Below are 13,301 nucleotides of genomic sequence, written 5' to 3'. Positions count from 1 at the left end.
AAAAATATAATAAATAAAAATAATATAGGAAAAAATATTTAAAATAAATATGATATATAAAAATATAATATGTGATATATAAAAAATAATTTATAATATATAAACAAAAATATAATAAATAAAAATAATATAATATATAAAATAAATATAATATATATTATATAAAAAATAATATAGGAAAAAATATTTAAAATAAATATAATATATATTATATAAAAAATAATATATAATATATAAACAAAAATATAATAAATAAAAATAATATATAAAATAAATATTAGGAACACTGGCGAGATTTGGTATTTGTGGCAATAAACCTTCGAGTTCCTAATGTCAACTAATAATAATAATAATAATAATAAAAATAATATTAAAATAAATATAATATGATATATAAATATAATAAATATGGATAATATAATATAATATTATATAATAATAAATATAATAAAAATAACATTATTAAACTAATTTTGTTTCCTTATTAATCGTGATTATAATCATAAGACAAAATTCTATTTCAATTAAAATCCATAAGTGTACTTATTGTTTATAATATAATATTCGTGCCCATAATTACAAAAGTGATCTAAATGTGCTATATTGTTTAATGATGTTTATATTGTTTTATATTGTTAATACTAATAGCTAATATTATATTAGGGCATAATTAGAATTAAGTATATTGTCAAGAGGAACGAACATGTAGGGGGGCCTTCGGGGTAAACACCCTAAAAGGGTATACCTGAAATAAACTTCTTATCTTATCTTATCTATAAAAGTGATCTAAGTCATATATCTCTTATTTCGAGATATTTCAAGATTTATACTTGAACACTATATAAATTCTATACAATATTGATGTGCTCCAGTATCAATTAATAGCATACAAATTCCCCAATCAGATTCAGTGAAATATCTAGGAATGCACTTAGACAGTAAATTAAACTGGAAACACCACATCTGGCAAAAGAGGAAGCAACTTGGCTTACAACTTAGGAAACACTACTGGCTATTAGGTCCAAACTCCAAACTTTCTCTCAATAGTAAGGTTATAATATACAAAAGTATTTTGAAACCCATCTGGACCTATGGTATCCAACTCTGGGGCTCATCTGCCAACTCTAATATTGAAATCCTTGAACGATTCCAATCAAAGACACTTCGCATTATAACAAACTCTCCATGGTATGTCACTAACAAAAACATCTCTAAGGATCTTGAAATACCCTCTGTCAAGTCAGTTGTTAAAAACTCTACTACTAAGTACTCTGAAAAACTCCAATTCCACCCTAATACCTTAGCTAATGAACTGCTTAACGAAGTTCACGATTTACGCCGCTTAAAAAGATTCAAACCGATAGACAATATAACTAGATTTTAAGTATATTTCAAGTAGTCTGAGTTAAGGTTAAATATATAATATTATATTTTTGTTACATTAAGATATACGTCATACATGTGATATTAATATTAAGAAGGTATTAGCTATTGAGCGAAATACCTGCATGTTATTCTTGTACTATTCTATTTTTACCAACAAATTTGCTTATTGTTACTTTGTAATAGATTGCAAATAAACTCTCATATATAAAAAAAAAAAAATACAATATTGAAATAACAAACATTATCTAACGATTCATTTTTCATAATATCGTGAAAATGACATTGAATTTATTTAGTTTATAATAATGTAATGCGTAATAACTGATAAATTCATTTGTTATTAATTTTGACTTAGACCACTTTCATAATTATGGGCATATATTTTGATATATTATATACAATAGTATTAGTAAAATAATAGTATCAATCAATACTCTTCTATTTTTATGTAAATTCATTTAATTTGTATTTTATTACAATAAAGTTGATAATTTTAATAATAATAGAGTTTGAAAAGAAGAAAGAAATAATATATTACTGATGGTTTAAACGACAGTTGTGAAAAAAAAAAGAAAAACCTTTCGTAACTTCCTGTAGTTTTTATTACTGAACACAAACGTTGCTGCGTAACAATAAAATAAAACGTCCGGGTATAATAAAATTGAAATCGTGTTTCGTTTCTCTTATATTAAATTTAAAAAAAAAAAAAAAAAAATAGAAAAAAGAAAAAAAAAAAAAAGAAAGTGTAGCTATCTCATGAAAGTACGCCACTCTCGATATTCTCTCCTTTGCTTTCTTTTTTTTTTTTTTTTTTTATATATATATTCATCGACATTAACGACATTAACTGCCAGATTATTTTTGGTTTCAAAAATATTTATATTTTTAAAAAAATAAAAACCTGCGGTACATGTAGATTCCTAAATTTTGACCGTTTTTCAGAAGCTTATTTAAAATGGAAGGAATACATGAATCGTTTTGAAACTCTCCCAGCATGTTTATTCATTACATATTAAATTATAAGAATCTGATTTTTATTTTTTATTTTTTTTTCAAAATGGCCGCTGTAGTAACTAATCTCCTGAGGCCCTCGCGGCGAAACACATCAATCATGGCGATTTTTAGCTTTAGTTACAGCAATCTAAAACTAAAAAAAAAAGGTCAGAGCGTGTTCATAAAACATGTATCCTCTAGTTGAACTAAGGAAAAACTAAAAAGTCAAAAAATCGTAAATTGGCACGACTCAGACAAAAAAGTCTGATTTTTGATCCTTTTTTTTTAACGGTTTTTGGTTGAAAAATGGGAATTTTTGCAAATTTTTGTGACATTCTTAAAGTTCAACTAGAAGCTAATACTGTAAAGAAAATGTGTGCTAAATTTCATAAGAATCGGTTGAAACCTTTTTGAGTTATCTTTCAGCACAGTTTGAAAAAAGGTCGTTTCGAGAAAAACGCGTTCAAAGTTTAGCTTTCGCGTCTAACGCCAAATTAAGGCAGAGCACTTAAATGAATTTTCAATCCATAAATAATGCGAATTTCATTCGAAAAATTTACAGGCATATTTTTAAGATGGTGAACTAACTATTTATGAAAAAAAAAAAATTCGATTTCTTTTTTGTATTTTACATGTATCGCCGGCCTTAATGGAGGGGGGGGGAGGAGAGTAAGGTTAATTCGATGAAAAAAAGGCATGTTTTTACGAATTTTTTTTTGGCGATATCGATAGTGCAAATATATTTGTTCAAAGTACATATAATAATACTTGGTTTGAACTATATTTTCCAAAATTTTCCTACAAAAATATTGAGAATTAACAAAATGGCGGCCAATCTCCGAAGACGCCTCAGAAAAATCTTCTAAATCAAAAAAAATCAAAATGCATTAGTTTAAATGAATGTTCTTCCAAGTATTCCTAGGAGGAATTTTTTTTGAGCACTTTGAAGTGAAAACATCGATTTTCACCAAAAAAAAATCGGTCTATTTGTTACTGTAAAATTGACAATTTTTCAAAAAAATAAAAACAGAAAAGCTCCCAGGGTTACCTGGGGAATCATATAACGAAGTACTGTGCAAAATTACAAAGCGATCGGCTGAGTAGATTTTGAGGAAGGTTGAACACGAACTTTAATAATGACAAGTTTCAGAAAAACGGTTTAAAGTTTTGCACACCAAAAAAATACAAAAAATAAATCTCGATAATTGTGTTATAATCACACAGAGTCATCAATGCCAGGTCCATAGAGTAAAAAGCTTTCATCCGAATTTTCAGCCCGAATTTTTATTTAACATACATTTCTAGTCATTTTCTCTGGAACACCTTTATTTTATTATTTACAGATGTAGTATACCTCTTTTTACGAAAATTCGTCCATTTGACGGGTTAAGTTGTACAGATATACAACATCTGGAAATAATCAAAATGAAATAACAATGAATAAGAAAAAACAACATTAAACAAATGACGACTATTTTACAGTAAATACATGAGCAAACAAGTTTGAACTTGTTGTTTACAGTTCGATCAAACCTTCTCATATCACAAATACTCACAGTTCACTGCTGAGCTTTGCCAGTAAAAGAAATTATTTTTGGAGATGAAGCATCTCTTATCTTAATATATATAAATTACGTGTCACGTTGTTTGTCCGCAATGGACTCCTAAATTACTGAACCGATTTTAATAAAATTTTGCACACTGTGTGTAGTATCATCCAACTTGAAAGATAGGATAGTTTATATCTCAATTTATAATCGCAATATTATTTTATTAATCGCGAATTATTTGTTTATTAACAAAGAGCCATGATTATCTCTGTTAGTTCGATAGGATCCTAAAACAGATGGCGGTATAAGGTAATTCGTTGACTTAAAGACGTGTATATCGGACTGATTGTGAGCTACAGCAACGCGTGGCTGGGCACCCCTAGTTATTTTATAAAACAAGTAGATCAAAGTGAAAGATTATAAGATTGAGTTTACATGTAAAAAAATGTATTGAAGACAACAGTCAATGACATATCAATCTAAAACTTTTTAATAAATAATTTCAAACAAACAAAAAAATTGCATTTTAACATACCCGTCAAAAAGACGGATTTCAGTAAAAAAAAAGAAAAAAAGGTATACAGGCAATGCCCGTAAATCTAATGTTAAAAGTGCCTTCGTTGTAGCTTCGTTGTGCCCCTCGTCGGTGACATTCCAACACACAACTATTACGCGGAATCCACATACATGGTTGTCCTAGAGTAACCAGCTAGAACCAAGTAAAGAGAGAGTGAGATCCGTTAGCGCCTTTCAGCCTCGCTCCTAAACTCGGCTTGCCTTCTAAGGAATATTACGTTCCAACGATCCTTTCACGAGCCTATCAACTGCTTGTAATTTTTGGTATTTGGGGCAGACGACAGAAACACTGACAGAGTTTTTTATCTTCTTTTATTTTCATAAACATTTCCCAAAGATTTTACATGAAAACAAATATACGAAAATTTCAACAAAAATTGATAATCCGCTTCAATGAGCGGAATATATATGTATAAATATATATATATTAATGTGTATTTATTATTAAGGGACTGTAAATTACATTCTATTCATGAACCTTGACTAAATGTGATATTACTGTAAACTTAACTAAGAACTGTCGACAATACACAGCAACAAAGAAAAAAATGTCAACAAGTGATTTATTTGCTTTCAAGGTCACATCCATATGAATACTGTCATGGTATACTAGTTCGTGGAATTCGCATTAATACGGACATTTAAAAGAAAGAACAAATTGTTGTCGAACCTTTGTTTAAAGTATTATTTACTTTTTTTTGTCTGATTATTGCAAGTACAAATAGACCTCCAACAACACGACATCCTATAACACGGTTTCCTTTCAAAAAAAAAATCTTTGTACAACACTGTACTTTTACAGTCACGTCGAGGCTTGCCGTCTTAACACGTTGAGCGCCACGTCAGTCATCGGTGGCTGACACTAGACATTTCGTTTAGGCCATGTCAGTCATCTATGGCTGACACTAGACTTTCCGTTTAGGCCACGTCAGTCATCGATGACTGACAACGTATAACATGGATACAACTAAGTGGCGCGCGTGGCCTGACGGGGACTTCCTTAAAAATGAACGTGACGCTCAACGTGTTAAATTAGAGATTAATTAAAAATCATTCAAGATTTATATTTATATCTTCTCTATTATATAGGTAATAACTATAATATTTGACTTATTTTGACTAATAAGTTATAAATATAAATAGTAGTAATCGTTAATGAAATAACAATACAACGAATATTTTCTTACTTTTTCCTCTCGAAGTCTTCTCTCTTGTTCTTTCAATCTGTTTGCTTCGGCTTTCTCAGCAGCTCGTAATTCTCGGAATCTTCTTTGTTGTTCTCGTAAAGCTACCACTTCTTCTTCCTCTAAGACCTCGATCAAAGCTTGCTCAATAGTCTTACCAACGATTACTTCGACAATTGGCTGTACTTCAAGATCGAAATCGAATAGCTGTAAAACAATTATTCTATCAAAAATCCTCGATCGTAGATAATATATACCAGTGATTTTCAAATTGGGTGCTGCAGCGATTCAGGGATGCGGTAGAAACATTAACCCTTTAACACGTTGAACGCCACGTCAGTCATCGGTGGCTGACACTTGACTTTCCGTTTAGGCCGCGTCCGTCACGGGTGACTGACACGTTCAACTATTTTTTCAATACAAAGTAACGCTTGTGGCCTGACAGGAATTTCCCTAAGAATTCGCGTGGCGCTCAACGAGTTAAAGATAAAGTATTTGCGGAAAGTATTTCTCTTCATCTCCATGAGAAAACAAAAGTTTTTGACTCATGGCTTTGGGTTTCACACAACACGGTATTTTCTAAGAATCTATTTACCGTGTAGGTAAATAGAAGGGTTACCTGTACTTGAAAAATCGTGAAAAAGTGTTATGTGTTTATTATTACACACTCTGTATAATACAGTATAATGTTGAAATTCTTGAGAATTGTAGATGTTTCCATAGAATTACGATTATATTTTGGAATCGAGGGGAAGAACGAACTCGATACGGTAGGCTTCCCTCCGAGTATTTCACATTCGCATCGCTTCGACGCTCGAGATGACACAAATAGATGTTTCCTACATATACGTGGAACCGGTCGCGATTCAGAAAAAACTTTAAACAGCCAACCAACGACCTCTCTCTCTCTCTCTCTCCCTTAAACTTATTTCTATTTTGTAAAAAGTCGATTTAACAACAACAAAAATCTACGATTACCCAAATATTCATCTGTTACAGATTGTTACAGATCTTTGGTATGAGTAATTTAGTATACAGTAATTTAGTATAATTGGTTCCTAAAGTGTGTGCGAACGTTGAATATTAGAAAGTAAAGGAATGTAAAAAATATGCATGAAAAACTATGTTTTAAAATATTTATCTATCAATATGTATACATAATGAAGTTAAAGAGACGTGTTAAGTGCTTTCGAGCATTTGAACAGTGGTGATACCTAGTCAGTCATAAGTTGATTGTCACAGATGTTTAAACAAGGAAAACTAATTCTATTCATGATGCAAATGAATTTTTAAAATGTGCGTAATAGTGAATTTTACGAGAATAGAATGTTCGAAAGTCAAGGACAACCTGTAATTTCGAATATGTAAATTTGTAATTGGATATCATTTCTTTGATATCCTAAAAATGTGTAAACATACTTTTATCTATAAAAGTTAACATTTACACGTTAGATCGTTAGGTGATCGTAAGTTTCTTGGCTGTGGTGGTGTCTCTTTGTCGTTGTCGTTGTCGTTGGACTCTCTCCGAAGGTTCAAGGTCTACCTGTAACAGAGTGATACCCTCTTACTCTCGGAATAATAGGTAGAAACGTCCTGGGAATTTCTCATGAAGTCAGGGACCCTATACTCAGGTTCATTGCCGCTCCTTTAAACTATTCCTTTAAAGAGAGGATATAACTCTTTTACACTTACATTTTTTTTGTTCTTGGGATGCATCCTTAGTAAGTAATTTTCCTGATTTTTATATCATATTTCGATTATTCAAATATTGGTTTGGCAAGAAATATGGAAGGTTGAGGTAAGGAGAATTATCTGTGTATATGAAAAGAAGTGTCCGTCGAAATGCATTAAATTAGGGTGGCGCCACATTAGCATCAGGGTAAATTTTAAAGGAAGCGCCAAATATTATTAGAGTAGGATTGAGAAATAAACAAGGAAAGAAAAACTTGTCACAACAACACAATTTTACCCATAACTGTTTTGTTATTCACATACTTTTTCATAAAATTCAATGATAAAAAATCAATAAACGTACTATTCACAGTTCACGAAATAAACTCACTCTAGCTAATCGTTTTATCATAATAATTCTTTAAGGTTATATTTACTACATTATTTTGTACTACGCAAGTAGTTGAAATTTTCAATAATTAACTACTTTAGTCGACAATAATATTACATTTTTTAACTCAGCATACTTCAATTCGTTTACAATTGCTACATTCATACCATACCCTTTGTCTACACCAGCGCCAATCTGGAAGGTTTTTGAGCTGTTATTTATAGCATACAGCTGAACACATTTTCAAATTTTCTCCCATATGAGATGATTCTCCTTACATCTACCCTCCATACTACTTTAGTCGCCAATAATATTAAATTTTTTAACTCGACATACTTCAATTCGTTTACAATTGCTACATTCATACCATACTCTTTGTCTACACCAGCGCCATTCTGGAAGGTTTTTGAACTGTTATTTATAGCATACGCTGAACACTTTTTCAAATTTTCTCCCATATGAGATGATTCTCCTTACATCTACCCTCCATAATTCTATCGGACGGGCCGATTAATTAATTAAATTAAGGTTATGTTTATAATACGATATTAAATATATTATAATTGTTATTAAAAAATAAATATTTTCTATTAATATACGTTAAATCTTTATTATTTAAATTTTAAACTATATAGTAACTTTTTCTAGTTACTGGACGACTTTAGCCCTCTATGGGTCCGTGTTACTTTCAGATAACATATTCATTTTTCAGCATTTTACTAAACAATCTTAGTTTTTTTAACACGTTCCGTACCACGAGTGTACCATCGGTGGTACACGTTAAACTTGTTCTTCAGGCCACGTGTACCACCGGTGGTACATTTACCATTAGATATATTTATTTAATGCGCTAAAAATATTCCTATTAAAATATTGATGCATTGTATAAAATGCAGTATAGAACAATGTACATAAGTTTGTTTAATTGTTATATTTACAATAATTAATAATTACATGTAATGGTTGATTTTGTTAAAGCAAAATTAAATGGCCTGAATGACAAGTCAGGTAGAAAGGGCTTGGCACGAAACGTGTTAATGAAATGGCGTATTCATCTTAATTTTATCATCTTTCCAAGACATTTTTATTATTTCAATGTTAATTTTTATCTTTATATTTTTTCAGGTTGGAGACGGTAGTATTATAGTTCTCGACGCTACTTTGGATGCTTCGACGACTGACGATTCTGAATGGGAACTTTCGGGTGGACCACCATCCCCTTGCGATGTTTCCTTTCTCAATGATAATATTCTTATCAATGGTCGTAGCAATCTATCAAGAACGCCGAGAAATCACAAGGTGAGCCCTTATTTTTATTGAAAAATCAATTCATATATCTTTTAACCATATTTTTTCAACTTATCGCAAATTTTTGGGCCCGTACGAAAGAAATTCCATCGATTCACGCTGAACGTTTTATTTTATTTTATTTTATTTTATTTTATTTTATTGTTTGTTGTTTTATACTCAGAATCAAAAAAAAAAAAAAAAAAGATCTCTGATGAAAGATTAGAGATAACGAAAAAGAAAAAGCTGATTAGATATGGCAAAAAGATATCGTTAATTAGAAAATTCCTACCATTACAACTTACTTACAACACAACGCTGATAATAATAATAATTCTTTCGGTTTAATTTATAAACTCGTGTTTCTCTTTGTTTGTAAATTTTTAAATTACTTTTTATTTTCTGGATCGATTGTTTCTAATAAAAGAATCGTAAAAGTATTTTCATTAGATTTACTACGTCAATCAAGATTTGTACGTGTACAAATTCAATGGAAACATACCGATAACTTTATTAATCCTATTATCTACCTGATTCTTATATTTTTCTTTTTTATCTTATATTGTACAACCTGTATAAAGATAACAAAAAAGTGATTTATCATTGTCATACTCGAAGACTCTATTTATATTTAAAAAAAAGAAAAATAACTCTTATTGCGTCTAATTGTTAACACTACTTATACCGCCATTTTTAGTATTTCTACCACACTAGTCAAAATGACTGGTGTATAAAAAAAAAAAAATGCTTTTTGAGGTATCCAGTCATGGAGACTACACAAGGAGCACGAACTCCATGTATACAAATGGGATATAAAAATAGGAGGGCACTCGTATTCTATTTGTACTAGAGACCCTGTAGGAGGGACGCGCCATACATATTGCTGGGGTTGCTATTGGCTGAAAATTTTGAGGGACAGCTTCCGATGCAACGCGCAGCCATGTTTATCTTTAGTATGTATAAATAACGGCTGTGGTTAGTTATGAAGATATAATACCCACGAATCCTAGCTGATTTATTAATATTGGAAATTAAAAACAAATTGTACGAATGATTAAAATAATTGTTAATATAATATATATATATATATATATAGTAGATAATTGTATTTATCAAAATTGTATAAATTCCTACAAGTTGTTTAGAAATTTCAAAATACTGTAATGCCTTTTATCAAATCAAACTTAATTGAATCTTTCTTTTTGAATTTATAATAATTTTTTTTTTGTCTAACCTATTCTATTTTAATATAAATTTTTTAATTATCATTAAATATGGTTCATTTTTTGTCTGTATTTGATGCAATTCATATTATTTCATAATTTTTTCAAACCAATTCACCACTCTACTGCCTACATTATTCACTATTACTATATACAACTTTTATACTGTTTAAAATGTTTGATCCATTCGCACGCAATCACGTGACTACATAAGTTCCTGCCCCCCCCCAATTCTTTGGCGCGTCCCTCCTACAGGGTCCCTAATTTGTACGAAAATAGAAGGGGAATAAGGCGGCAATTTAAACAAAAAATTATAATACGAAACTAAGGTTAATCATTTAGGTTGTTTAAGTATAAATAATTAAAATTAAATAAATAATTATTTAATAATCATAAAAAAATGAGTAAATAGTAATAATAATAATAATAATATTAGGTGGACCGGAAAGTAATGTCGCTTTCTAACCTTAAATTGAAACGAATAAATTTCTAACAAATTTATATTTTTAATCAATAACATAATCAACCTCGTTATTAACAACCTTTCTTCATCTGGTATGCAAATTTTTAATATCAAATGGATAAAAATCAATCGATTTTTGATAAAAATATACAAAATTTGACATTTGTAGAAACGACATTACTTTCCGGTCCACCTAATAATAACTTTAGATTAAATCCTAATCATTTAGAAAAAAAATAGTATTAAATGTAAATGTTATTGATAATAAAATTCAGTCAGGTTTTATTGTATTTTTTCAATAATTATTTACAATACAAATTTAAAAATATAAGTAAAATACTAATACTAATAGTCATGGAGACTACATAAGGAGCACGAACTAATACCTTTGGTACTTTAAAAAACATAGGTTTTTTTAAATTCAATTCCCATCTTCGTATGAGATCAGTTGCATTCCCACTATTGCAATTTTTAACTGCGCACACCTTGCCCATTTTTATATTTATCATTTTTATATTTATCATTTTTTATTAATCTTATTTTTAATATTTTATTTTTGTTAATATTTTGTGTTTATATATAAGTATTAGGGTTAACCCTTTCGCTACGGTGGGCCTCGCCGCGAAGTACCTCGTCTAGAACGGAGCGCCGTACCGAAAGTGGGAACATTAAGCGCGCGCAGTCTTTAGCATTCGGAGCCTTTTGTCTCAAAAACGACTTTGTGACATTACTTTTAGAAACAAAATGATTTGTGTTCATAATTATGTGACTATAGTCTATGACTATAGTCACCCGTCGCGTATAGGTGGCATCGTGTGCGGGTGTCGTTTTGTGGCGGGTGACTATAGTCACCCGTAGTAGTGAAAGGGTTAAGAACTATTTGCTCACTTCACGCATCTGTACGTTACTATATTCAAAACAGTACAAAAGGAACATTAGCGACACTAGTGGTGAACCAAGAAAACTTAAATATATATAATTTGCGTGGACAGATTTTGCCAATTAATACGTTTGAGTTTGTGCTCCTTGTCTAGTCTTCATGCTTCCAGTTTTTATTTACTCTTAAAAAAATAACAAAAAATATTTAATAATAATTTTAATAGATAATTGGATTTATAGACATTTGTAAATTATTTACAGAAATCAATTGTTACATGAAGTAGAAATTTTGAATTAAAATAGCCCGACCGGTCAAAATGACTGGTCTGGTATATCTAGTGTTGAAGAAACGAAAAATACACACACACACACACACATGTGTATATATATATACTTGCATGTACTATATTATTTTCTAATAACATTTATTAGAAATATCGTAGAAAAGAAAAGTATAAGGAAGTAGAAGTTATTCAACATCGTTCACATAGAAATACAGGAACAACACGATATGCGTGCTGTAGTCAAATATACGATACAAACTAAAGTTGCATTTTAATGATACAAAATTGTATAGGTTGAAACAAGTAGCTGCGTAATGGGTTAACGTTTCATTTTACTCTGGTAGAAAATTCACGTTTTACGATCCAATTTGCGCATTAGCATCGTGCGTGTTATATTATATTATATAGGTTAAGTTTCACCTCGCGAACAATCATTTCATCGATGACGCTTAGTAATTCGAGTTAGCCAATATCGAATGTAGTTTTATGGGATATCGTTTAAACATGTTCGCACTGCTACTGAATTACATATTCTGTGAACTGGTATATAAGAATACAGGTGAAAACTTCTTTTCTCGTTTTCTTTGAAACAGTTAAGGAACACCACTGTGTGACCGCTTGAAAAATAGATGATTTTTCGGAATTTTTTTTAAAGAAAACTATTCCATGGAATGTTTTCATTTTTTAAGGAGATATTTGTGGATATGTAATGAATATATGACCAAATTTTTGGATCGAAATATTGAAAATTAATTAATTAATTAATTAATTAATCTTACTAATGAGGTGAATGTCTTTTCACCATCTTTACGCGTTATGATGTCCCACTTTTCTGGTGTGCAAACAATTACTTGAGTCGCAGCTATTTGTTCTCTAGTCAGTTGATGATCTCCGGTCAATTCCGAAACAGTTAAATTGTAAGTTGACAATCTTTTTTCAAAATTACCAACCATTTCTTGTACGAGAGAACTCATTGGTGCAACATAAATTATTTTAAATTCGTCCGCATTGATCGTGCCGTCTGTATTAATGTGTTTGCCAATTTCACACATCATACAAAGTAGAGCAACGTTTGTCTTACCAGCACCAGTAGGTGCACATAATAATAAATTTTCATCACTTTCCAATATACTTTGATATAAACGACTTTGAATTCTGTTCAATATCTTAAAACCCTCAAAAGCAGGTTGAACGTATTTTGGTAAATCTTCGATAGGCAAAAGTTTCTCACTTTCGCCAAATGGTTTGGGTTTTAAAGCAGGTACATGAACTTCTTCATATCTGAAAATATATAAAGACAAAGATATAAATTATAATATATAAAGAGGAAGAGAGAGTCATTGAACCTTAATTAATTATTAATTATTTCATGTAAATAGGAATTGATTGATTGATAATCTATCTATCACTTTAG

General features: G+C 30.2%; 2 protein-coding genes across 5 annotated transcripts in view; one reads left to right on the top strand and one right to left on the bottom strand.

The window, feature by feature from the left end:
• The window catches only part of bif (protein phosphatase 1-binding protein bifocal), a 51,281-nt gene that overhangs the window by 24,757 nt on the left and 13,223 nt on the right, over nucleotides 1-13,301 (top strand). Inside the window, exon 2 of the mRNA XM_015330539.2 lies at nucleotides 8,877-9,050. Within this exon, the coding sequence (XP_015186025.2) occupies nucleotides 8,877-9,050 (174 nt within the window). The remainder of the gene's footprint in view (nucleotides 1-8,876; nucleotides 9,051-13,301) is intronic.
• LOC107071502 (U5 small nuclear ribonucleoprotein 200 kDa helicase-like) overlaps nucleotides 11,003-13,301 on the bottom strand; it is a 74,343-nt gene continuing 72,044 nt past the window's right edge. For all 4 annotated transcript variants that reach the window (XM_015330543.2, XM_089171634.1, XM_089171633.1 and 1 more), the window contains one exon: nucleotides 11,003-13,168. In XM_015330543.2, coding sequence (XP_015186029.2) covers nucleotides 12,649-13,168 — 520 coding nt within the window. In that variant the 3' untranslated portion in view covers nucleotides 11,003-12,648. The remainder of the gene's footprint in view (nucleotides 13,169-13,301) is intronic.

Source organism: Polistes dominula, unplaced genomic scaffold, assembly GCF_049000335.1.
Source record: "Polistes dominula isolate Pdom_NZ unplaced genomic scaffold, Pdom_raw_medaka contig_26, whole genome shotgun sequence".
Lineage (NCBI taxonomy): Eukaryota > Metazoa > Arthropoda > Insecta > Hymenoptera > Vespidae > Polistes > Polistes dominula.
This window is presented reverse-complemented; position numbering and strand designations above follow the sequence as displayed.